The sequence below is a fragment of the Heloderma suspectum genome, chromosome 1, assembly GCF_057233095.1.
Source record: "Heloderma suspectum isolate Gila_16-S chromosome 1, 16-S_ref, whole genome shotgun sequence".
NCBI lineage: Eukaryota > Metazoa > Chordata > Lepidosauria > Squamata > Helodermatidae > Heloderma > Heloderma suspectum.
The window spans coordinates 287,485,320-287,512,681 of record NC_139458.1 but is presented as its reverse complement, the minus strand read 5'-3'; the positions used below and the strand labels follow the sequence as shown (position 1 = coordinate 287,512,681).

The window sequence follows — 27,362 nt, the reverse complement described above, 5'->3', positions numbered from 1 at the left end:
AATCTTTTTGAAAATGCAATAAAGTCATTTAGTGCAGGAGACTTCCGGGAGGTTGATGACATCATCTAAAGGACCCACAAACGTCCGTGAGTAACCAGTCTCAATAACAGGATTAAAGCTCTGTGTGAAGAAGCCCCTAAAAGTGAAGACTGAATCACCAGGCTGCAACCTGGCACCTTTATTTACCAATTGCAATGAACAAGAGAAGACGTAATCAAACAGAACCATAACTTGGCTTATTATTGTTGTTATTGTTATTGTTATTGTTATTGTTGTTATTATATTTATTTATACCCTGCCTTTTCCCCAGTACTGGGACACAAGGCATCTTACAAAAATTAAAACATATACAATTAAAACATATGAAAATATACAAAAGTTAAAATATAATTAAACAACAATACAATTAAAATTATATTAAAACATTAAAACAGCATTTTAAAACAGCATTTTAGCAGCTTACCCCCAGGTTCCAACTATGTCCCAAAGGCCTGCTGGAACAAGAATGTTTTAGCCTGCCTCTGGAAAAGCATCAAGGAGGGAGCCATCCTAGCCTCCCTGGGAAGGGTGTATCACAGCTGTGGGGCAGCCACTGAGAAGGTCTTCTCCTGGGTTCCCACCAAACATGCCAGTGACAGTGGTGGGACTGAGAGAAGGGCCTCCACAGAAGATCTCAGGACACAGGCAGGTTCATAAGGGAGGATATGGTCTTTCAGATAACCTGGACTGGAGCCGTATAGGGCTTTATAGGTCATAGCCAGCACTTTGAATTGTGCCTGGAAACAGACTGGAAGCCAGTGAAGCTGTTTTAACAAGGGAGTTGTATGCTCCCTGTAGCCAGCCCCAGTCAACAGTCTGGCAGCAGCTCTTTGAACCAACTGCAGTTTCTGAACACTTGTCATAGGCAGCCCCACATAGAGCGCATTGCAGTAATCCAAATGCGATGTAACTAAGGCATGTGTCACTGTGGCCAGATCAGACATCTCCAAGAACAGAGATGTCCATCTCCATATCTACTAACTGGGATTGTGATCAAAGGAGATCAGAGGTCAGAGCACAACTAGGGCCTTTTTTTGTGGCAGGGTGGTGGTGGTGGTTTGTTGTTGTTGTTTTTAAAAAAGAAGACACACACCCTGCTGGATGGAAGTTAGGCAATTTATTTTTGTGTTGGTTTGTGGTGGGGGAGGGTTCTAGATGCTTCCAGCAGTGTTTAAAACCATTAAGCAAAAGGTGGTCAGAAGCCCATCATGATCCTGCCTTTAAAACGGAAGCAGAAAGCCCCAGTAAAGTTGTGGGATTTTAGCCTGGTGTCGAAATGCTCGTAGAGCACCTGCTTCACACGCAGAAAGTCCCAAGTTCAATTGCCGGTGTTTCCAGCCAGATCTAGGAAAGGCACCTGCCTGAAACCCTGGAGAGTCTGAGCTCAATGGACAAAGGTCTGGCTTAAGGCGGCTTCCTATTCGTGAGAAAGGGCCATGTCAGCCAGCCTCCATTTCAGATGGCAACTCACTTTTCTGTGTAACTTTTAAAGGTACAGGACTCCTTGGATTTGGTTCCACCACGACTTTCCATCTCTGATCATGATCACACACACAAAAAAATCTAGTGGAAATACCCTTTATTTATTGTTTTAAGAAACTAATAATTTCCAAAACAAAGTTAATAGATCAAAAAACTCAAATACGCAATCAAATACACAAATCAAGAAGCAAAAGAAATTATAAGTTCTACACAGTTCCTAAAGTTGTAGAATGCCTAACTTATGGGGAGGGCTGTGTTTCACACTCCCTGCTTTCAACAGAGCAGCCAACTGCAGAGGGAACCAGGCAAGGGAAACGTTGGCCTGGCTCACTCCAAGCACACTTCCTCAGCAGAGCACGAGGGTTGGGTGTGCTAGGCGGTGGCTCCGGACCCAGGTTTTGATTTTCTTTGTATTTTATTGCTGCTGCAGCTCTATCTTGTGTGAGGTTAACAGCAGTGGTGGTAGCAGCAAAAGAGCAATTCAAAGTCCTACTGCTCTATGGAGAGTAGGGTAGGAAAGGTTAATCACCTTCCATAATCTTTGGAAATGATGGCATCTAGTGGCAAAACACGGTAACTAAGCACATTTTATGAAAGACACACCAGTGCACAACTACAGCACATTGTCTTCTTCTACCAGACTTCTCACTATAGATGTTATGACAGAGAGTGAGCTTTTATTTTATAGGAATGACTATGTAATGATCTGCTTAGGTAGGATTGTTGTTGTTTATTCATTCAGTCGCTTCTGACTCTTCGCGACTTCATGGACCAGCCCATGCCAGAGCTTCCTGTCGGCCGTTGCCACCCCCAGCTCCCCCAAGGTGAAGTCCATCACCTCCAGAATATCATCCATCCATCTTGCCCTTGGTCGGCCCCTCTTCCTTTTGCCTTCCACTTTCCCTAGCATCAGCATCTTCTCCAGGGTATCCTGTCTTCTCATTATGTGGTCAAAGTACTTCAGTTTTGCCTTTAATATCATTCCCTCAAGTGAGCAGTCTGGCTTTATTTCCTGGAGTATGGACTGGTTTGATCTTCTTGCAGTCCAAGGCACTCTCAGAATTTTCCTCCAACACCACAGTTCAAAAACATCTATCTTCCTTCGCTCAGCCTTCCTTACGGTCCAGCTCTTGCAGCCATAGGTTACTATGGGGAATACCATTGCTTTAACTATGCGGACCTTTGTTGTCAGTGTGATGTCTCTGCTCTTAACTATTTTATCAAGATTTGTCATTGCTCTCCTCCCAAGAAGTAAACGTCTTCTGATTTCCTGGATGCAGTCAGCATCTGCAGTAATCTTTGCGCCTAGAAAGACAAAGTCTGTCACTGCCTCCACATTTTCTCCCTCTATTTGCCAGTTATCAGTCAAGCTGGTTGCCATAATCTTGGTGGGTTTTTTTAGGTTTAACTGCAAGCCAGCTTTTGCACCTTCCTCTTTCACCTTTGTCATAAGGTTCCTCAGCTCCTCCTCGCTTTCAGTCATCAAAGTGGTATCATCTGCATATCTGAGATTGTTAATGTTTCTTCCAGCGATTTTAACTCCAGCCTTGGATTCATCAAGCCCAGCACGTCGCATGATGTGTTCTGCATACAGGTTGAATAGGTAGGGTGAGAGTATACAACCCTGCTGTACTCCTTTCCCAATCTTAAACCAGTCTGTTGATCCGTGGTCTGTTCTTACCGTTGCTACTTGGTCGTTACATAGATTCCTCAGGAGGCAGACAAGATGACTTGGTATCCCCATACCACCAAGAACTTGCCACAATTTGTTATGATGCACACAGTCAAAGGCTTTAGAATAGTCAATAAAGCAGAAATAGATGTTTTTCTGAAACTCCCTGGCTTTCTCCTTTATCCAGCGGATATTGGCAATTTGGTCTCTAGTTCCTCTGCCTTTTCTAAACCCAGCTTGTACATCTGGCAATTCTCGTCCATGAATTGCTGGAGTCTACCTTGCAAGATCTTGAGCATTACCTTACTGGCATGTGAAATAAGTGCCACTGTTCGATAGTTTGAACATTCTTTAGTGTTACCCTTTTTTGGTATGGGGATATAAGTTGATTTTTTCCAATCTGCTGGCCATTCTTGTGTTTTCCAAATTTGCTGGCATATGGCATGCATCACCTTGACAGCATCATCTTGCAAGATTTTAAACAGTTCAGCTGGGATACTGTCATCTCCTGCTGCCTTGTTATTAGCAATGCTTCTTAAGGCCCATTCGACCTCACTCTTCAGGATGTCTGGCTCTAGCTCACTGACCACACCGTCAAATCTATCCCCGATATTATTATCCTTCCTATACAGATCTTCCGTATATTCTTGCCACCTTTTCTTGATCTCTTCTGCTTCTGTTAGGTCCTTGCCATCTTTGTTTTTTATCATACCCATTTTTGCCTGGAATTTACCTCCGATGTTTCTAATTTTCTGGAAGAGGTCTCTTGTCCTTCCTATTCTATTATCTTCTTCCACTTCCGTGCATTGCTTGTTTAAAAATAATTCCTTATTTAAGAGTTTACTTGTTTAAACTGTTTTTTGTCAAATGTATCTTCTCTTGCATTCCTACTTTGGAGCCAAGTATTCTGGAAGTAGATAAGTCCTTATAGCTATACATGGCTAGGACAAATATTTCAAGCCATTCAGGTATGTTTGAGCCATTTGTCATAGTTATTACCTTGCTCTTCATCCCAAGGGCTCCCAGACTGGCGTATAATATAATGGCAACAAAACATTTAAAGCAGAACAGTATAAACATTCCAGTGCTAAAACAATCTAAAAGGCTTGGGGAAAGGTTTCATCTGGCACTTAGAAGGCAAAACAGACTCAATGCTAGGCAAATCTCTCCCTAGAGAGAGTTCAAGAGTCAGATGCCAAAACCAAGGTCATACCCTCCCTCCTCACCCAACTTATGTTGTATGTTATGTTGAATCACAAATGTGTCAGTGAGCAACAAGTCTTCTTTTGGGTCCTTGAGGCCCAAATCCAGATAGGCAGGATGGAGTGCCCGAGGCCAGCAAAAATGTTCCCATGTTGTCCTGGTCCTGTATTGCCTTATAAAGCATCTGAGCCTTAATGCATTGCGGGAGGAATCCTCCTGTGAGTTGACCCATGCCTATTTGTTGCTTACATCAGTAGCTGGCAGGATGGGCTAAACTGTGGGAGATGGAGGTCTCCTCTGATGCAGCAGGTCTGGGAGTGGTACTACTGCTAATGATTTGGGGTGTGGTGCTTATAGCCATGTTTCCTAGCATCGTTATGATTAATGATAGTGCCAGTAATGAAAAATGTCAAAGCAAGTTTTGAAAGTAATCTGCTTCATAGTTGTTGTTTTTAAGGGGCACCAAGAAACAGAGCATCTTGGCAGTGTGGGGTTGAGGAATGTACTGATTTTGTGCATGACTGGGTTGCTCAGTTGTTTATATTTCAGTGAATTTGTAGACCAGTGCCTCTTGCACTCTGAAAGCTTCTCACAGTGACTTACATAGAATATCCAGTTACACAACTGAGCTTACAACCCTTAGCTTGTTTCTGTTGTAAAGGATGCTGGAAGAGTGTGCTTGACTTCTTTTCAATTGCAGCACCATACCACCCAGCTCATTTTGTCCCCACCAAACATCTCAGGTTCTTAAACAAGATGCGTTGCAACGTGTCTGCTGGTGGAAATCTCAACATGGCAGTGAATGAATATTTTTCTCTCATTTATCATGTTTCAGTTCCAAATCCAGAATAAGAAGCTTGAACTCAGATATCATTCAGTCTTACTTCACTGCCACACAAAAACCTCCTCTGTCTTGAACCAGCACAAGGATGGGGATGGGGACAAGAAGAGGCCACTCTCCCACTGTCCAACCCAGTGGGGAGGAAACTCTGATCTGTGGGCCTAAACTACCCATGGACATTCCCCATCCAGTCCACAGAGGCTTTGGCTCCCTCTGTAGGACCGAGCCCTTGCTCAAGCCCTACCCCCAGGAGTCTACTACTACATTAAAAATGTTTTAACTTTTTAAACTCTTTTAACCATTGTTTTATTCTTATCATGTTGTTCACCGCTCCAAAATCTTCTGATGAGTAGCAGTATATAAATATTGTAAATAAAAATAAAATAAATAAATAAATATGCAGGGGCTTGGAAAATGAGCAGAATCCCCCTGTTATCTCCAGTCATTGACTTAGAGGCTTGGGGATCAATGGTCAGAGATAACAGTGGTATTCCCAGTGGAGGGTGGTGGCTGTGATTTGAGTGGGGCCATGAATCTATTCTGGGATTTAGCTAGAACCATCCAGAACTCTAAAAGAACTATCCAAGGTGCTGAGCCTGGTTTGGGGCTGGGGTTCAGCATGTTGGATCGCTCCTTTCGAAGTCTGACTGGTTCTGACTACAACCCAGAATGGATGCATAGTCCCACCAAAATCAGAGCCACCAGCCTCCACTGGGTATTCCCTTTGGCACCCCCTCCCCCTCCCCAATTGGCAGGGCAAGTGTCACACAAAATGCTTTGCCTGCACTGTGCCTTCCCCCTCAAGGGTGGTGGTTCCCAGTATGTCTATTTATATAGCTCCCAGAATGTACTGTGAGACACGGTGAGGAGTTATTGGTAGGTCCTTTGTAGTAACACATTCCATGGGGTTGAAAGATGCATATTTGCCATGAAAATCTTGAAGTGTTTATTCCTTGCATCACACTTGATGCGTTCCAGGTGTCAAGTGGAATAGATTAAGTGAATCTCAAATGGTACATATTTCACAATTCAGAAGTAGCAGAAGGAAAGAAAAGATGTTCTATATAATGTTGAAGAAAACCCATTAGGAACATTCCTGATTTTAAGCAAAACAAAAAACAAAACATCACTCCAAAAGGAAGGGTGACGTAGTAAAGGTTCAGCCTTTAAAAAAAATACCGTAAGATACCAAGCCAAAAAACCTTCCGTTCCTCATTCCACTGAACAGGGATACTGTGATGCTCATTTAAATCTGGCATAAATGCATCATTCCTGCCCTAAGTGTTCATTCACCGTGGCCCAACTCTGTTTTTGAAGGCTCTCAGCGATTTTCTCATAATTGGAGCAATATCTGTGGTAAAACAGAAAACAAGCACACAGAAAGAGTTTATTTGGAAAGGCGATCCTGAATGAAATTAGAAAGAACGGGCCCCTGAAAAAGTAGTCCAGCAGCAAACTGAACACTTGGGGGTAGTTCTCAGTGGGTTGGATCAAAGGAGGGCTGGTAGAAGCTCACCTCCCTGCACCTCTGCCCTGGCCTGGGCAACCTCCCAGCCTCAGTCTGAAACACCTCTCTCATGGATCGGGAAACCCAGCTAAATGGGGGTTGAGGGGATCCTTAAAAATCCAGGAGAGGCAGCTCCCATGAGCACAGCCTTGTTGACTGGACGAGCTGGGTCAGTTTATTAGTTCAGTCTTAAAAAGTGAGTCCAAGGGGGAAAGTAACTGAAGTATATCAAGCTGGGAGAAATGATTGGCTAACAAGAGAGTGCAGGTACAGGCTTGCCCACTAATAACCACTCAGTCAGAAGGTTCCTAATGAAAGGTGCACTCCCCTAATGGCGCAATCCTATGCATATTTAGACAGAAAAAAGTCCTACAACTCCCAGCATTCCCCAGCGAGCATGAATGGCTGGGGAAGACTGGGGGCCGATCTACATTGCGCCCGCCATCGCAATGAATTTGGTGTCCCGTCAGGTTAAATGCTCTCGCATTAAAACATGATTATTCACACTCACCCATTTTCCCCATTGCAGTGCTTCATCGAATGTGTGAGCTCGGTTCACACTCGAGCGCTGTGCTGTTTTCCTGCTGTTTTCCTGCACGCACCTGTCTGATCTCGGATGCTAAGCAGGGTCGGCCCTGGTCAGTAGTTGGATGGGCGACCGCCTGGGAATCAGGCTTCCTGCACTTAACAGGGCATTGTTCTATCCCTTCAAATGAGACTAAGTTTTACCCTCCCCATCCCCTGCTCCGGATGTTCTTTTTTTTTAATTAAGGTGTTATCCTCTAAGAATCGGGGCTTCTCCGCGATATTTTTTTTTCTAATTCAGGCATGATCTTTGAAGCTTCGAAGTTGTGAAGCTTCACAGCTTTGAAGATCATGCCAGAATTAGAAAAAAAAACATTGCAGAGAAGCCCCGATTCTGCGAGGATAATGCCTTAATTTTTTTTAAAAAAACATCCTGAGTGGGGGATAGGAGGGGGTAAAACATAGTCTCATTTGAAGGGATAGAACACCCCCCTGCTCAGTGCAGGAAGCCTGATTCACAGGCGGCCGCCCATCCAACTACTGACCGGGGCTGACCCCGCTTAGCTTCCGAGATCAGACAAGCGCACGCACATCCAGCCCTTTGCTTGTTGCTGAGGAAACAGGGGCTGCTGAGGAAGCTATGCAATCAGTAGCCGGAAGAAGACATGGGGCCGTTGAGAGCTGTGATTGGACAGGAGGGAAATACAAACACTGCCGTATATGGACAGGCGGGGGAGGGGACTACAACCGGATACGGTAGCAAAGGCGGAAAATCAGAGCACATTAAGGGGAAATACCGGGATATTTGGGTATTGAAAGCGGGAGCACGGAAGTGGGAAATTCCGGTTCCAATTCGAGGCGGGTACTGAGTAGTGTGAAAGGCGGGCGGTGAAACCTCATTGGAAGCGAAGAAAGGCGGTAAGTGTAGATCCAGCCTGGGAGTTGTAGGACTGTCTGCTGTCTAAACATGCATAGGACTGTGCCCTAAAAGAATCACGGGTGCAAAGGATGACACTGATTTTGAAACAGAGGGAAGGAAGCAATTCTTCAAACTGTGGACCACCAGTGGGCTTTCAGGTCAACAAAACAATAAAACAGAGAAACAGTGAAATAGAGAGTGAATTAAGGTCTCTTTGGAGATCTCTCTCTCTCTCTCTTTCTCCTTCTCCCTCTCTTTATCTGCTCCTTCTGCACTCTATTGAACATCTAAGGAGAAGGGAAGCTTTGACATTCTTGGCCTTTAGGGTCAAACTAACGGCAATATTAATTGTGTGAATGCAATTAATGCGCTTTTTTTCCCCCCACACACACAATAATGTAAATAGCCTGGTGAGGGGGAGAAGCAGCAGCAGGACTTCAGGGATGGAGAGGAGACAGCAGTGGGAAAGCGTTAACTCCCCCCGCCCCAGATGGACACACACCCATGAGGTCCTGCTGCCACTCAGTCCCCCACTCCCCGATCACCACCCAGGGCTGCTATTTTCTTCTTTTTTTAATGTGCACGTTCACTTCTAGCTTGGATCCTGTTTGGGAGCAAATCAGTCTCATGTGGGAATGATCAGGGATGGAAAACCTTTACTTTGGGATATAGTCTCACTGAATCCGGGCTTCCTTGGGCTCCTTGTGAGAAATGGTGCAATAATAATAATAATAATAATAATAAACATACTGCTAAGCAAATCAAAGCAGTATTTGGGACACTCAGTACCACCAGTGGCAAATGCTTAAGAGGCCATTAGAGACAGAACTATCCTCTCTCTCTCTCTCTCTCTCTCTCTCTCTCTCTCTCATATAAAGCAATTTAAACAATAGCTTTACTTACTTTTAAGATTATTCTTCTTCGCGTTCTGAGCTGGTCCATTACTATGAATGGACGAACCAGTTGATGCTACATTGCTGCCTTTGTTGATGCTCAAACCTGAAGAGGAATGACTTCTCTCTTGCTTTTCTGGATTCTTTGATCTACCAAAGAGCAATGCCATAGACCGTTTATTGCAAACTCAATGAGCTTTTAAAGAAGTGTCAACTTGATTTAGATATTTACGAACAGAAGCAATGTCACAGGAACAGGGGTGTGGGGGGAGGATTAGCAAGTCATATTGACATTTTTAACACGCACATAAGTCACAAGAATGTAGCTGAAGCCACTGGAATGTCTGCTATCCTTTATGCACATACATTTCCTCTGGCTATAAATAAATGGTTATGAACAATGGCAGCCACTGGCCATGCTGGCTGGGGATGATGGGAGTTGCAGACAAACACATCTGGAGGGCAGGTTGGGAGAGGCTGCCAGGGAGAATTCTGGAGCTCTGGGCCAACAGCTCCTCTTCCTCTAGAGCAGGGCTGCCCTCCCAGTCAGACAAGCCACAGAGCTACCAGGTTGACAGAATCTACCCCATGTTAATCCTGAACAGCAGATACATAAGCACAGCCTTGTTGCTATAAGAGTAATCCTGCTGCTGCCTACAAAATCCTTCCCTAGCAGCTGCCTAATGTGAAGGATCCCTACTAACAGCGCCGAAAATCTGGCAGAGAACATAAGAAGAGCCGTGCTGGATCAGACCAAGGCTCCATCCAGTCCAGCATTCTTTTCATACAGTGGCCAAACAGCTGCCCATGGGAAACCCACAAGCAGGACATGAGTGCAACAGCACCCTCCCACCCATGTTCCCCAGCAATTGGTGTACATAGGCTCACTGCCTCTGATACCGGAGGTAGGAAGAGAGGAGAAAGATAAACGTGCTTTTCCTGTTAAATCAGGAGTGGGGATAGACGAGCAAGAGAGAAAAGTGATATAGAATGCATTTTCTCCACTAAAGACTTAAACTGGTTTAACAGTATTATTTTTTCTTCCAAGGAACTCTCAAAACTGTAGTTTAGTGAGGGGAACAGGCTACAGGTCTAACAGAATTGGAAGCACCCTCGCCAAAGGGTGCTTCAGTATCCAGGATTCTTTGGAGAAAGCCTAGTACAAATCCCAAATAAGTTTATAGCATAGATATACCAAGAGCTGAAGCCTGCATTTGTTTCAAAAGCACTGGAATATTAGGACTGGAAGGTCGGTCAGTTTTAGAGAGGGATTAGCCGTGATAGGAGCAGCAGAGCTGTGTCTTCAAGCGCAGGTCCTGCTGAACGACTTGCAATTCATGGGGCTGGGGATCCAACCAAGCAGAAAACCAGTCCTCTATCCAAAGGTGTCCTCCATCTGATGGGCTGCCCAGTCCAAGTCTGGTTTAAAATCAATGAACCAGAGGCGTTGCTACGCCTGAGCCCCATTATTGCCCACAGCCCTGGAGCTATTCCATTGGTGCCAATGGGGGGGGGGTTCTTAGCTTAATGCTCATGTGGGGCTTGCTTCTCAAGGGGGATTGCAGCTGCACCCCTCCCCACAGTGCAACACACACACACACACACACCCAACACAGAGCACTTTTGGATTAGCATTTTTCAAACTCCATTTTAATGCAAACATTGCCATTTTTAAAGGAGGGGAGGGTGAATTGCTCCTGCAAATAAAACACTTTCCCCCCACTATTGCAAATTAATTATAACTGAAGAGGAACTACTGATCTGGGATGATCTGGGGTAGGGTGCAAGTTAATTGAAGTTATTTTATTTGTGTTTCTATTTTTATTATAGTTATTATTTGTAAATATGCATTTATATGTATGCATTAGCATTTGCAAATGCCATACAAATTGGTGTCCTCTTTTGTGGTGCTACATTTCCTTTTTGGGGAGGGAGGGAGGGCAATGCATAAGTGACCACCCAATAGGTGTGACATAGATGCTACAATCCTTTTTCTACACACCACTTTGCACCCTCACAACCCGCCCCCTACAGCCAATTTTCTCCTAGACCACCTCCAAGATCAGAAAAAGGCAGGCTAGGAGGAAAACAAGAGTGGGGGTGGGGTTGCAGGGGCAATTGAGGCAGGAAGGGTTCACCAGACCCACCAAGTTCAGTTGCCACTTCTCTGCTTGAAAAATAAATTGCTCCACCCCATACCACAGCAGAAATTCAGACGTTGAAGACATGGGCCTGCCACCACCATATCTTGCTCCACCCTAATAGGACACATTAAAAGGTACTTACTCAGACCGAAGTTGAACAACAGGCCCTGATGTCCCGTATTTTTCCTGCTGACGGCGGACATTTCTGGGTGGCTTTACCACGCCATGTATGAATGCCAATTTAATTTGGTGGCCTAGCCAAAGAACAAAAATGTCTTCAAACATAAGTTTGTTTATTACATTTCTATACCATCCAATAGCTGAAGCTCTCTGGGCAGTTCACAAAAATTTAAACCACAAGTACAGCATGAAAACAATATAAAATATAAAAGCAGTAAAAAGACAGTATAAAAGTATAACCAGCATAAAGCCTAGCAGCAATGCAGAGATTTAAAATACAGTAACAATTTTTTAAAAAACAATGCTATGCTAAAATTCCTGGGAAAACAAAAAGGGCTTTCACTTAGTACTAGAAAGAGTACAATGTGGGCACCAGGTGAACCATTCTAGGGAGCTCATTCCACAACCAGCAAGCCACAGCAGAAGGCCCTCTTCCTGGTAGCGACCTGCCTCACTTCCTTTGGCAGGGGCTCCTAGAGAAGGACCCATGAAGAGGATCTTAGGGTCCGGGCAGGTACATATGGGAGGAGATAATCCTTCAGGTAACCTGACCCCAAGCCATTTAGGGTTCTGAATATTAATACTAGCACTTTGAATCGGGCCCAGACAAAAAGTCTGTCCATTGTACCAAAAGTCTGTCCATTGTACCAAAAGAGGACTCCTAACATTCTCAGGACTGTGCTCAAAGTTTCAAACAGACCCCCCCTAAAAGCAATTAATACTAGGACTGTGATCTTATTTTCAGAAGAGGTGAAAGTTTAAGCAGACAGTGAGATGGTAGAGATATAATGCCAAACCATGGTTTGCAGCAATGTCCAAGTCAACACCAGGTAACCCATGGACTGTGTGAGTAGCAAGCCAGGATCTGAAATCATGCTTTCAAAATGATTTGTAAAGAATAGTTTGGGCAAACTGTCATTTGGAATTACATCCAAGCTGACAAACCATGATTTTGGACATTGCTTCATCTTCAGAGATTGCTGTTGGGAAAACAGCTGTTAGGGATTTCTCAGGAAAGGTAGGAGAAGAAGTAAAGCCATGGTTTGTCTGTATGTCTGGAATACAAGTCATGGTTTGGAGTCTGAACTAAAGTTAATGCAAACCATGGTTTGGTAGAACTTCTGAACCAACCCAGTTTATTACTTAGTTTCCAAATTAATTGTTGTTGGAGTTCATGGATACCTTTAATCTTTTCAGATTGAGCTGAAAGAATGCTTTTGGTGAGAGACTTCAGTTTTTCTTCTCTTTGATTGAGGAGCCTCAAATACATTTCACGCCATGATTCATATTCCAAGAGCTGTTCATTTCTAAAGTCTTTTTGACAATGTTTCTTCCATAAGTGGTCAGACTCTTCTACAAATGTCTATTTTAGGCAAAGCAAAGTGCATTAAGACTTTCCAGAGGAGGGCCGAACACACATGCACCATGGAGAAGTAGGAATCTTAGCCAGTGCAGCTGATCACCCAGTAAAACAAGCTGCATCTGCCCCCCCCCCCTTCTATACAACTTCCGGAGTCCTATCATCCTTTGCAGTTAGAGGTCCTGCCTTTCTCACTGTTGCTTTAAATCAGAGCTTTCCAAACTTTTTGTGTTGGTGACACACTTTTTAGACATGCATCATTTCGTGACACGGTAACTCAGTTTTACTAGCAAACCGGAGGTTAAACTAACCCGTTATAAGAGATATGGACACATACATAAATTGTAATAACGAAATGTATGGGGATACAACATATCTCATGAAAACCTTTCATTTATATTTTTAAAGATATATGATTTGTAAGATAATAACATACATTGTTGTCATTTATGAGTAACAGTATGTAAATATGTGCAAGAATTTAAAAAAGTTGAATAACACCAATAACTACTTACCATTTTAATGGGATGTATGAGGTTGATGGGATGAACACAGCTTTTCAATATTTGGTGGAATATTAGATAAAGACACTTGCATTTCGTCATCGAGCATTTTTAAGCTTCCACGTTTCAGTGTCTTTAAGTTTGCCATCGTTGAAAAGGATACTTCACAAATGTATGTAGTACAAAACTGCAGAAGAATTTTTAACGCTTTTTTAGCTATGTTTGGATGCATTTTTGAAATGTGAATCCAAAAGCTGTCTAAGTCACCCTGTTCATGCATCATTAACAGATTTCGATCATTTTTTATGTCAGCTAATTCTTCTTCTTCTTCAATAAGTGAAAAATTCCTCATTGCAGTTGAAAGAAATGGATTTCTAATCCAATCATAGTCTTGGATTTCAACATTTGGGAAGTAATGATGAACTTTCTCTCCAAGCAATGTTAAATGGTCAACAATTAGTGAGCTGATATCACATTTTAGCTGGCACTCAGCAGTTTTGGAAAACATTTCAAAATTTCCTTCTTTCACTTTCCTTTTCCAAATTGCTATTTTGTCTCTCATAGCACAAATTTTATCTACCGCTGTTAAGATATTTTCTCCTTTTCCCTGCATACTGGTGTTTATTTTATTCAAATTTTCAAATATGTCAGCAAGATATGCCAATTTTGTGCACCAAGGTTTGCTTTGAATTAGATCGCAGAATTCATTCTGCTGATTTTCCTCAAAAAGTTTAAGCATCATTTCCCTCAATTCATATACACGACAAAGCACTCGATCTCTTGAGAGCCGATAAACTTCTGTGTGTATTAGAAGCTTTTTAAACCTTGCCCCCATGTCTTCACAAATATGAGCAAATAATCTTGATTGAAGAGGTCTACTTTTAATGTAATTGACCATTTGAACCACTTTGTCCAAAACTTTTCTTAATTCATTTCCAATGGTTTGCGCGACTAGTGCTTCGCGATGTAAAAAGCAATGAGTAATTATAAGATTTTCATTCTCTTTCTTTGCTAAAGCTATAAAACCTTTTGTTGAACCAACCATTGAGGGTGCGCCATCTGTGCATATTCCTACACAATTTAACCATTGCAAATTATTTTCCTTCATGAAGCAATCAAAAGTTTTAAATATACCTTCACCTCTAGTTCTCATTGGAAGTTCTAGACAACACAAGAATTGCTCAATAATTCTGTCAGTATGAATGAAGCGTATAAAAACCAATAATTGTGCTATCCCACTGACATCTGTTGCTTCATCTAATTGCAATGTAAAGATCATATTATCGTCTTGAAAAATATCCTTCATTTGCTGCTTAAATGTCATCAGACATGTCTTGAATACGTCTTCCGATTGTGTTATCTGCCAAAGGGATTTTATTAACTTATTTCAAATTCGTGCCCAAACACTGTTTGAACAATAGCACAGCAAGATTCCTTTATGGTAGTGTCAGCAATAGCATGTGGGTCCTTGTTTTTGGCAATTATTTGAGCAACCAAGTAACTTGCCTTTTGAGCTTTCTCTGATGTCTTCATTCTCTTTGTGAATGATGCAGACTGCTTCTTTATAGATTTTGAAAGCTCAGTAAAGTATCCTACTGGTTTTTCTGACAAATGACAGTGTTTTGAGGTAAAATTACACTTTAATTTATTTGGTACCATACTTTCATGTTTTTAGTGCTTATCTTTCTCTGTTTTTTCTTATGAAAATAACAGCACCTGCGCTCCACTCCCACAGCGATAAAGTGAGATAAAGATAGGAATCAGGACCAGGAGAAAATGTGAAAAATAAACAAAAATTAACTAAAGTATTTACAATACATATTAGGACGCATAGGCCCAGGTAGGAGCTCAGCTGCAAAAACACATGAAGTTGCGAAGCAAAAGTCCAACAAAAATGGTGTAAATATATATGTCTCACTACAAGGCTATACTACTGTAAATATTTGCAATGCCTATGTCCAGAGTCCAGTTCCAGCACTCTCCGGTGGTACACTGCCAGTGGGTGGTTAATCCACAATTACAGCAGAGTAAAAATAAAAATAAATGGCAGAAATCAACTGAGCTCCGTTCCGACTGGCCAAGATGGCGGACGGCCCGCTCGGTGCAGTCCCAGGTGGCGTTTCCACCTGTGTGGTACTTTGGCCAGAAGTCCGCGAAGGGCACGCCCGAAACCACGCAGGGCTGGTGGCCGCTACCAGTTCTCCACGCCGGTGTCGGCCGAGCTCTGCTCCCAGGGCAGTGCCTCCCTTCCCCTCTCTTCGCCCCGCGCCTCTACCTTTCTGGGGAGCACAGGCTCGAAGATCCTCGCCTGCGCGGCGCAGCCCTCCCTGCTCTGGGGGCGTCCAGCGGGCCGTTGTTCTCCCCCGCTGCCCTGCAGCCGCACCGAGGACGTGGGGAAGCCACTCGCCCGAGCTGATTGCAAATTGCTCGACTAATTGCTCTGCTAACTTGGAATTCTCGTGCAGCCAGAGTTTCCACACTCCTCGTGCAGCCAGCGTTACCACACTCCTTGCCGTACCGCTCCAACATCGCCAATCACGTGCGTCCTGCATCAAGACGCCACGTGATCCTAAAGCAGCTAATGTTAAAGCACCTAAGCCTTAGCAGCTAAGCTGCTTTAACATTAGCTGCTTTAGGAAGTTCCGGGGGAGGGACCAAGCGAAGCAAACGTGAGTAAGGGAACTCCGCGGTGCCCTTCCGCACAATTTTCGCGCGACACACACACACTGCCGGCGACACACTAATGTGTCGCGACACACAGTTTGGACAGCTCTGCTTTAAATTGTTCAAAAGTTAAGGAACTGCTGTCAATATCTTTTTTTTAACATAGGCACAACCAGTACAAGGCATTAGATTCACTCATGTTCTCTTCTGCTTTAACAATCTAGCTTAAAATTCTGAGCAAATTTCCCTATTTGGAGGGAGAAAGCAGGGTATACATTCCACCATAAATGAAATAAAATCAAGCTACAGCATTTCTAAAGCAGAATTTAATGATGTGTTTACAAAAAGATTCCTCTGCTGCAGAATGGAATAGAACAGAGCAACACCAAAACTTGCTAAGCTCTATGTGAACTCAATAGTTTTGGTAGGGGTAGCCAATGTGGTGGCTGCAGGCGCCAATGTGCCCCTGGACAGCTTTCTTGGCACCTGTCAAGGTCTCATACCCCTCCCGCTTAAAAAACAAACAAAACACACATTTTGTTACTGGCAGCTGGGATGGATTCAAAGCAAAGCGACGGCCTCCAGCCGCTGCTCTCTTCATTTCCCACGAATGCCTCTGGGTTACATGGTGGGGCTCAGAGACATTCTTAGGAAATGAAGATGGTGGACAGCCATGGCAGCCATTTTGTGGAGGTGCCCAAGACAGGTTCTCAAATTGCCACGTGTGCCCATGGGCCAGAAAAGGTTGCCTGCCTCTGCTTTGGGGGTATTTGCAAAGTTCATCCAGGACTGTCTGTCACATGTGAATGATGACATTCACTGTACAAGAGTAGTCAGTGTACAGTGTACATTGACTACTCTTGTACACTGGCTACTCAATGCTGACTGTTCTCTCCAACTGCCCTTTCATGTGTGGACCTACAGAAGAGAAACCAGAACCCTGCTCACACACCGACAGCATAGCATACCTACGTAGGTGGGGCCAGGGAGATCAGATTGTGCCTACTGGCCGCACCTGTGATCTCCATGAATTCATCTGAAGGTAGAGATTGCTCTGACAGAGCTGATGCATGCATAGTTTGTATGCATGTAGCCAGTGCTCTCAAATTACAGGGGAAGGCAGAGGTGCCCCCCTTATGCTTTGCGACAGTCACCTTGTCTACTCTTTTTAGAAGACTACAGGGAAGGGCATGCAGTGGCTAAAATGGGGAGGGGAGGAGTCAGGAAAGAAACTGTGGATTTCATCAAAAGCCCCCTACCTTCCCATCCACCCATTTCAAGCACTGCACGTAGCCTCTCATGAGACCTTGAGATGAATGTGTGAAGGCTGGCAGTGAGACCCATGGGTATAATCTCAGCCCCCTCCACATCCATTCTACATGACTTGTTGTGTCAACAGAACTCAGAACACAACATAACTCCAATGAATGACAAGCATCCAGACATAAGCATCACGAGGACAACAGTAACTTTATCCACATTAACAGTTCATACAGTCCTATGGATTGTGGCCTATGGCGGTCGTATTCTAAAAGCCCCGTATTTTCTGCAACAGGGACATCCCTACATACTATTGCCATGTTTAGGCCTTAGTTAAGAGTACCGGGGGATGTATTCAGAGAACAATGGGTAAATATTGCTGTGGGGGAGAGAGGAGGAGGAGGAGGAGGAAGATCTGTGCACTGGTAGTCCTGCTCCCATACCAAGAACTTCACCATCTCTGCAAAGGAGTCCAGGATACCCCTGCATCTGGCAGAGGAGCAAACAGAAAATCAGATAGTAGACTGTGTGTATGGACACCTTGATGAGCTCAGGTATGCTGGATTAGGTTGGGAAAACCTTCCAGAAGCATAAATACACTTAAAGGTAAAATGGAGTCTTGGGCTGCATTAACATGTACATAGCCCAACAGCTTGAAATACTTACTGTTTATGTAGGAGGGCAGGCATGGCTTGCTTTCAGACTATTCGTATACATTTTAAAGCAAGAGTTAATAAAATAATGTCCTGGTTTGAATACTAATGTTAAACCATAGTTTAGAGAAGGGTAGGCAACCTTTCTTGGCACCTGGACTCTCAGAATCCCTGACCATTGGCCATGCTAGGGTTAATGGAGGTTGCAGTCCAAAACATCTGGAGGGCACCCAGTTGCCTACCCCTGGTTTAGAGCTACGTGAACGGAGCCTCAGACTAATGTGCTCCCCCTCTCCTCTCCTCATCTGGTGTGCCTTCCTGGTTGGAATTAATTGCAGCTCATCATTACACCTGAAAAGGACACACACTGGATAGTTTATAATTGAAACCGTAGTTTACAATCCTGGCTTGTTTCAACAAACCATAGCTTGGTTTGTTGAAACCAAGTAACCAGAGTTCCTAGTTCAGGTATAAGAAGGAACTCCAGTTAAATCAGGTGATTAACTCCAGTTAATCTCCTCAGGTCCTGCTCCTGTAATGGTCACATACTCAAGGGAAGGAAGGGTGCATAAGCTGGAGGCTCACTGCTGTGTGTTCATGCAATAGTAAACCACACTTTAGCATTATGTCCAAACTCAGTCACTGTATTTCCTCCTCCCACCCCCACCCCAGTGCTTCAAAAGGAAAATCATGTGACTATTCCTTGTCACATGACTATTCCTAGAGTTCTTAACTCTGGGATCCATCTAAGGAAAGTAGCCATACTCCATTTACCACAAACACACCATAAAAAGAGAAAGAAGAGGTCCTAGTCCTGTTATGCTCACGCTGAAAAACAGTACAGGAGTTGGGCTATTACTCTTCTTCAAAGGGGAATCTGTACTCCTATTGCTTCCTCTTAGTGTAAACGCTGCAGAACCTATTGAGAATTAAGGGCCGCTTCTTCTCTAAGGAACAATGTAAAAAACAACACTTACATGTATCTGTACTTCCGAAAGTGGCCTTAAACATCTTTTTCCAAATAATAAACAGAATTCACTTTAAAAGCACAGATAACCATGCCATTTAAACAGGGGGGAATCATGGTTTACCGGATTGTAGTCCTCTATTCGAAACAACTGTTCTGGTGTACAACGAGTCAGAACTGGCTCAAGGATTTCGAAAGGTAGTCCTCCAACTTCGTGCAAGGCTACAAAGGAAGAATACCGTCCAGGCTATTTCGCTCTGTCATGGTGTCTCCCCACTCATGCCACAGTACAAATCAAACTCTTTACAGTGCAATCCTAAGAACGTATCTAATGTCAGCCTAACATACGTCCCATTCAGTTCAATGGTCTGCTCCAAGAAGGGCAAACACTGGGTACAACCCAATTTTTGTTAGAAATAAATCCCAGCGTGTTCAATGAAATTTATTATTATTTATATATTTATTAGTGTGTGTGGCACTTCACAAATGATAAGAGGACAGGAGCCTACACTCTAAAATTCAACATGGGGGAAGCAGAAGAAGGGAAAGGATTTGGGGTGCTTCCAGAAAAGTGGCTCCTAGTGCTACCAAAAGACACCCACCTTAACGGATTTTCAGTAGTAAGAAACAAAGATGGAAGAACTGATGACAAAACACGAGAAGGGTATAAATGGAAGTTGACAACATCTGGATCCCCTGTAAAATTCCATGACTGAAGCAGGGTGCCTACACAGTAAAAGGCTCCTCTTGGAAGCACCCGTGCAGTTGTTTTTAGTCACAGATGCCCCCTCATGAGCAACTTTGGGATTGCAGCCTTCATGTGTCACCCTCTAATCATTCAAATCAGTGGGAGTTTCGCTCTTGTTTCTGGATGCATACTGATTCCAGCCTTATTCACACATTCATAAGGAATAAATTGACATCACCAACATGATTTGTGTTTTTCATACTTTATGCTGTCTGTCTGTCTGTCTGTCATGCAAGGTAGCAGATCTGCTGCCTTGAAGAAGTCTGGAAGCTCCATTCTGTCATCCAAACCCTAAACTGTAGTTAAATCTGGCTATGGTTAGTGAAAACAAGCCACATTCCAAAACTAGGGTTTGAAGTTGGCTTGTTTTCACTAACCAAAATTAAGATTATCTGCAATTTCTCAAGATTTGGATGACACACGAAACTGTGGTTAATCAAAAATGGAAGCAAAGTCTTCCCAAATCCTTCTCACAGCCACACGCTGGGTGGGGGTTGAAGTTATTTATTTTATACCCTGCCTTTCCACCCAAAAACCGGTGCTCAAGGCAGTTTGTTCTTATATCACCACCGGTGCGATCCTATACATGTTTAGACAGAAAGAAGTCCTAAATATGTTTAGACAGAAAAATGTCCCACAATTCCCAGCATGCCCCAACCAGCCCACTGGCACTTGCAAGACATTTCCCTGTCTAAACATGCATGGGATTGCACCCTAAATGGTGGCATACATCTGAACTAGCCCCTTTTTTTCAACTCATGCTCTACTGCAAGGGTGCAGAACCCATCTTCGGGGAGGCATTACCCCCACCAGGCCTTCTGTGGGCCAGATGAATGAGCATGGCCATGCCTACTGATGTCATCACCCACCCGGGTCCATTCTCACTCTTCCTGTGATGAGGACAGGCAGGGAGTTCCATGCCTCTCTCACCAGCGTGAAAGGGGCTCTGTTGGCACGGGGAGGAGCAGCTCCTCCTGGTGCTGGCTGAGTTGTGAAACAGTTGGCCAACACTGGGAAGGCTGGCTGCTCTACCCAGAGCTGCCTGAGTACCTCACCTCCCGCATCCCCACTGTTATCTCCAACCTCAGATCGGAGATAGCAGTGGGGATACCCCTGTGTACCGCTCCTCCTCCCAATTGGGAGATGGAAGCGTTGCACAGGGAAATCCTTGCTGCCACCTCTGATCTCAAATCAGAGATAACAGTGGGGATTCCTCCAGGAGAAAACCAAGGAGACAGATTAAGCCCGTGGAGGCTGGTGGCTCCAATTTCAGTGGGGTTATGAATCCACTCCAGCCTTCAGCCAGAACCAGCCAAAAGTCTAAAGGAGTTATCCAAGGTGCTGAACCCCATTCCCAAAATAGATTCAGCTCCTTGGATAGCTCCTTTAGACTTCTGACTGGTTCTGACTGAAACCCAGAATGGATTTAGAGCCCCACCAAAATCGGAGCCACCAGCCTCCACTGGATTAAGCCCACAGGCCTGGGGTTCTGTGCCCCTGCTCTGCTGGCTTATTTGTAAAGTCAGCAAATATAGCAGACACACAAGTTTCCATTGCTTTCTTATAGAAAGGAAACCATACACAGGTAGCGCTAGCCCCATGGGGAGCACATAGTATAATAAAAAGGCAAAGAACCAAAAGTCAACTGTACAAGCATTTCCATTACTTACAGTTAATGTTATTTTGAAGTACACGGATGCACTGTTCGTACAGTGTTAGCATTTTTGAAAGACAGACAACTTTAAAACCGGAGTACATTCGTATCTTGGCGTTTAACCTCTGTCCCGTGAACTGAACGGTTTCCCTTTTTTGCTGGGGTTTTTCCAGAGCTGGTGGAGCTGCAAAAGAAGGCAAACAGAATTCAAAGATCTGTTGTTGTTTCTAAATGTTACAGTTTTCCTCCAATAGGCTTCAGAGCTATAAAGAAAAGACAGTCCTCCTTCCACAGACTGACTGACACACTTCTTCAGCTTCATTATCTGTATGTGTCGTGTTTTCAAAAGTTTTATGGTAACTTTTTGTTTGATATTGTTATGTGTGTACACCCCACTTCTCAATGGTGAGAAGTTTCTGGGTTTCCAATGCTCACACAGGGTTCAGTTTCCATGGAAGGAGGTCGCAAGATGCTCATGACACTTGTGATATATAGTTTATTTACTCATATATGCAGGCAAAGCACAGAATGGGAGTTCACAGCATTAGGACTCCCAACAGATTCCTGTTCCTCATTAGATTGCCAGGGGAACCTATGATGCCACAGGATATCCTCTAGAGTAAAGTCAGCTCTCTGCCTCCTTTTCAGACCCAGTTCCAGCATAGACTAACTTCCTACTGCACACCAGGCCTCACTTGCCCCCTGCCCTCGTCTAGGGTGGAGAGAGAAAGGTGAGTCATCTCCACCCATCACCTATACCTTCTTGGGCCATCCTAGCTCCCATTCAAAACCCATCAGGAAAACTGTACTGCCAATTAACTGTCTTTTATCAGGCCTTAAGAGGTATTGCCTCAGGGCACCCACACTGATATGGCTCTACTTACAGAAATCTTAGAGTCAAGAATTAGAGGGTTTGAAGAAATCCTGTGGGGTCATGTTGATCAAACCCATACACTGTATTAAATTTTCCACTCCTTAGTGTCTCTATCTTTCAGAGACAATGAACCTCTCCTAGTAAGAAAGTAAAGGTTACATATTTCATAAGGTGTCTTTAAAATCACTTTCCTTGGATATATCATAGGAGCACCTGATATAATCCACATTTCACCTTAGGTGCTTAGGGAACCAGTTCTGGGGTTTCTTGCAAGGAGGTCAGGAATCCATTCAAACATTAATAATGTCCCCCATAACACTGCTCACAGCTCACCCCTTGAAAAGGCAAGCTAGTATGCCTACATGGAGGTGGATCTTTTCACAAGAACCCCAGCTTGCTGTTGCAAGTGGCAGCTGGCCCACCTATTCATGAGTTGTTTTACTTGCCAATAAGCACCCTGGACTACAGCTTGACAAGGCAAGTTAGCACACCTACCCACAGACAGATTTACTTGCAAGTAAACACCATGGCCTTCCACTTAAAACATCCTGGTGTTTACTAGTGGATGCTAAACACACAAAGAGCCATGTAGGGATATATGGGACACGGATGGGAAAATGTAGGACAGAAAAGGATGTGGATATGCGGATGACACACAGTTCCACCTCTCCTTCAAACCTTCACCAAGGTTGGCCGTAGAATCCCTGTCCAAATGTCTGGAGACGGTGAGTAGCTGGATGGGGAGGAATAAGCTGAAGCTGAACCCTGACAAGACTGAGGTACTTTTGGTGGGAGACAAGAGGAGGCTGGGGATGCTGACCTGGTGTTGAATGGGGTATGGCTACCCTTGAAAGACCAGGTCCACAGCCTGGGGGTCATTTTAGACTCCCAGCTGTCCATGGAGGCTCAGCTGTCAGCTGTAAGCCGGACAGCACTGTACCAACTCCATCTGATACAGCGGCTGCGCCCCTACTTTCCCGACCATCGGCTCCCATCGGTAGCACATGCCCTGGTCTCCTCTCGTCTAGACTACTGTAATGCGGTCTACGTGGGGTTACCCTTGAGGACGGTTCGGAAGCTGCAGCTGATGCAGAACGCGGTGGCTCACCTGATTAACGGCAGCTGCCAGCATGATCACATCACTCCGGTGCTGAAGGAGTTACCAGTTGTTTTCCAGGCCAAATTCAAGGTGTTGGTTTTGACCTTTAAAACCCTATACGGTTCCGGCCAGCCTATCTCAAGGAGTGCCTCCAGCAACACCAGAGAGTGTTGAGTGGCCACTCAATAAGATCAGCCTTGGATGGCCTTCTCTCTGTCTCATCAGCCAGGACAGCTAGGCTGGTGAGGACGAGGGAGAGGGCCCTCTCTGTGGTGGCCCCCACTCTGTGGAACTCCCTCCCTAGGGAACTCTGCCATGCCCCCTCTTTAATGAGCTTCCGCCGTGCATTAAAAACATGGTTGTTCAGGCAGGCATTTGGGGTGGGTTAAGGTATTTTTAGAAATAAGATATTTTAATGTGGATTTTATTGTTTTAAACTGTTGTATTATTGTACATCACCCAGAGTGGCTGGGTGACCAGCCAGATGGGCGATTAAGAAAATACATACATGCATACATACATGTATGTATGTATGTATACATACATACCTCAACTGAAGTTCTTTTGAGTCTATCCAAACAATGGCTTCATGTGCTTATGGGTAGGTGCTCAGGAGTGAAGGAGTCTCCAGGAAAGGCAGACCTATACACCCTGCCAAGAAGGACTCCTTGATCACAAATAGGTGAGCAAGGAGCTAAGGAGCAAGGAGCTAAGTGCACAGGCAATTTTGATTTCTGCGCACCTTTGCACATTGTGGAACACTGGCACAGGCTGGACTGTGGGCACTAGGAGCCATCCTGATCCCTGGAATTAATGCTATTGGGAAGTGCTCTCAAAGGACAGTCTGTTGGGAGGATCCATGTCTCAGTGGTGGAGCACATGATTTGAATGAACAAGGTCCCAGGTTCAATCTCCAGGTAGGGCTGGAAAAACTCCTGCTTGAAACCCTGGAGAGCCACTGCTGCCAGTCAGTGTTGAGAATACTGGGCTAGATGGACCAAGGCTCTGACTCAGTATAATGCGGCTTCCTAAATTCCTGTGTTTAAAACTACATGGGATTATTCCCCTCCCATCCCCAACACAGAGAGCCTGATTTGAGCCCACACTGCTATTCAAGGCAGGCATGGAGTAACATACTGTCAGCAGTAGAGCTTTATTTGCCCCAACACTAGATATCTGTTTAATCAGAGAGACAATATTCATTCATATAATCCATCACAGATGAGTTTACATTTGTAATCAGCTAATTTCCCTGTGTTCGATAGGTAGCATTAGAGATGTTTCACTTGCAAACAATGATGATGACTAGAAGTATTGAACAAAATTCCCCGATTCCTGTAAGAGTGCATGCTAATGTAAAGATTTTAAGGATGGATGGATGGATGGAATAGGAGGGCCCAGGATTCCCCCAGTCAGGAACAAATATTGAGTAGCAACCAATTCTCCCAGAGCAATTGCAAAGGAATTATGGGAGCTTTCCACAGTGGACCTCTCAAAAGTTACTTTTCTGTTGTTTGACTGGGAAGAATCCCCCGCCTGACAAATACTCCAGATCACCACTGATCCATGGATCACAGGTGTCTAGAGGGCTGGCTTCCATTAGTGCCATAAATCTATTAGGAGGTTAAAGGAATGTAGGAACCTACCTTATACCAGTTCAGACCATATGTCCATCTAGCTCAGGATGGTCTGCTCTGACTGACAGCGGCTTTTCAAGGTCATAGGCGAGCAGGCTTTCACATCCTCTGCTGTCAGGTTTTTTGTTTGTTTGTTTGTTTAATCTGGAGATATGCGGACCTTCTGCATGCAAAGCATGTGCCCAACCACTGAGCCACAGCCCCTTCCCTGATTACAGGCTCTGGCGTGATCACAATGGCTAAAAGCAGCTTCTTTCGACACTCTGCTCATTCGCTTTCTCAGGGGACAATGTGGCAAGGCAGAACCCATGAGTGATGGACTGGGGGAGGATGCTGGCTAGTTAATCTCAGAAGCGGCTGGAACGAACACCTGTCAGTGTTTTTTTAAAAAGCAAACCTGGGGGGGCAACGACTCTGCCAGTTTTGCTCGTGGTATTGCTTCACCTGGAGATGATTATGGCGTTCTGGAAATGGGTGGGGCGGGATACCAGCAGGAGGCAGTGCGGCAGCTGCTACAGAAATGGTGTGGGAGAGGCAGAGAGGCGGAGGCAGTGACGAGTGAGAGCTGAAGTCCGTGCTGTGAGGAATGACGTGGACGAAGGCAAGTGTTGTTTCCTGGGGATTGCGGGAGGTTAGGGAGCTAGAGGGTAGATTTATGGAGCTGGGGAGGGGGAGACAGTGAAAGCTGTGACCTCTGTGATGAGTTAGCCCTCTCTAAGCCAAGGTCGAAGCTGGGAGGTAGTTAGCTCTCTCACGGATTGCTGAGGCACTAAATTGGCTCTGAGGGCCTTATCAGTAAGGGAGTTTCTTACACACCTATTATTATTATTATCATCATCATCATCATCATCATCATCACCCGTAACCAACACTGTTCAGTTACCTTTAAATTCTATAGCATAAGGAGTAGAAGATATTGATATCTCTGGCAAAACTTTAGGAAGTGGTGTATTCAGTAGGTCTTGGAGTGATGCCTTGGCCTATATATGATCACAGAAATACCATTAACACCGCATCTTTACACTTTCAGAAACATGTGTTACACCACACAGAAATTCATAAAGCACTACACTATCATTCTGTGGGCTGAATGCGACAGTGTTTAATCCCATCTAATATTCAGCATTTTAATGGTCATTGGGCATAGCCTCTCATTGTAATATTTCTTTTAAAAAAACGAAGACAAAGAAAAGAATGTGGTTCTACACCTTCATGGTCCTGGAATACATTTCACTTTTGCCTTTTATACCCCATAGTTTGAATCCTGCAGTTGTGCCAGGAAACCTTAAGAGCATCAACACCACACTACTGGAAAAGGCCAAAAAGCATTTATCCAGTCCATCATTGCATTTCCAACAGTCAGTGGTGCAGCTACATAATTTTAGACCCCGGACGTAATGGTCTGGCGGGGTTACATGGCCATGTGTATTACGTCACCTGTCAAACACACAACTGATGTTTCTCTCCCATCCACCGCCACTGCTTTGCAAGTACTTCTCTATTCATGGCATGCTAGAAAAAACAACAAAACTGTTTGCCAACCCTGATTTAGATTAGATAGATAGATAGATAGATAGATAGATAGATAGATAGATAGATGATAGATAGATAGATAGATAGATAGATAACCTAAGAAGAGCCCTGCTGGATCAGAACAAGGGTCCATCTAGTCCAGCATTCCCTTCACACAGTGGTCAACCAGCTGCCCACAGGAAACCCACAAGCAGGACAAGAATGCAACAGCACCCTCCTGCCCATGTTCCCCAGCAACTGGTGTACGTAGGCTCACTGCTTCTGGTTATGGAGGTAGCATAGAGGCATCAGGACTAGTAGCCAGTGATAGCCTCCCCCCACCCCAGGAATTTGTCTAACCCCCTTTTAAAGCCATCCAAATTATACTTTGAGCAGGTGCAGTTTTGCATTTTAAACTCACTTAAGTCATAGTACCATCATGACTCCCAGAATAAAATGCAGTCTGCATGTGCTGCCCTGATGGCCTCATCTCCTGCCTCTCTCTGGGGGGTCATTGGGGAGGGGGGAGTCCAGGCTTTTGCCCCAAGGTCCAGTCCCCTAGTTGCCACACTGCCAACAGGGGCCAGTCCAACGCTTCTGTATATACCAGGCATCCGCTTTTCATGCTGCTCAGGAGATAGGCTGCCTCCCTCGATACACGCAAGTTCCATGCAGCTATTAGGGGTGACAGCTGCTGGTAGAACCATCATTCATGAATTTATTTTGACCCTTTAAAAATGCCACCCAAGCTGGTGGTCATTACTACAGCATAGTGGACACAGGGCGGAACCAGACAATACCCTTAGCCAGATCCATTCCGGTACATTCCCCACCTGTCCACTCAGTACACCTGTTGTATCTCCCATACCCCTGGACATCCACATGTGGGTTTAATGTTTGAACAGGCATACCCTCATGAAATCCCATACACATAGTCCAAGATTACACAGTCAATATCCCAGGTAAAACTGAGGAATCAACTGCATGATCCGGGTGTAGGTGCATTGGAGTTTGCACATATAAGTC

At 44.5% G+C, this 27,362-nt stretch overlaps 1 protein-coding gene across 1 annotated transcript in view; it reads right to left on the bottom strand.

Moving 5' to 3' along the window:
* Positions 1-6,162: 6,162 nt before the first annotated feature.
* LOC146359199 (elongin-A-like) overlaps positions 6,163-27,362 on the bottom strand; it is a 37,691-nt gene continuing 16,491 nt past the window's right edge. The window contains exons 6-12 of the mRNA XM_084812086.1: positions 25,708-25,804; positions 21,231-21,398; positions 18,937-19,034; positions 12,588-12,768; positions 11,368-11,479; positions 9,092-9,231; positions 6,163-6,588 (exon numbers count right to left, since the gene is read on the bottom strand). Of these exons, the coding sequence (XP_084668212.1) occupies positions 6,527-6,588; positions 9,092-9,231; positions 11,368-11,479; positions 12,588-12,768; positions 18,937-19,034; positions 21,231-21,398; positions 25,708-25,804 (858 nt within the window). The 3' untranslated portion in view covers positions 6,163-6,526. The remainder of the gene's footprint in view (positions 6,589-9,091; positions 9,232-11,367; positions 11,480-12,587; positions 12,769-18,936; positions 19,035-21,230; positions 21,399-25,707; positions 25,805-27,362) is intronic.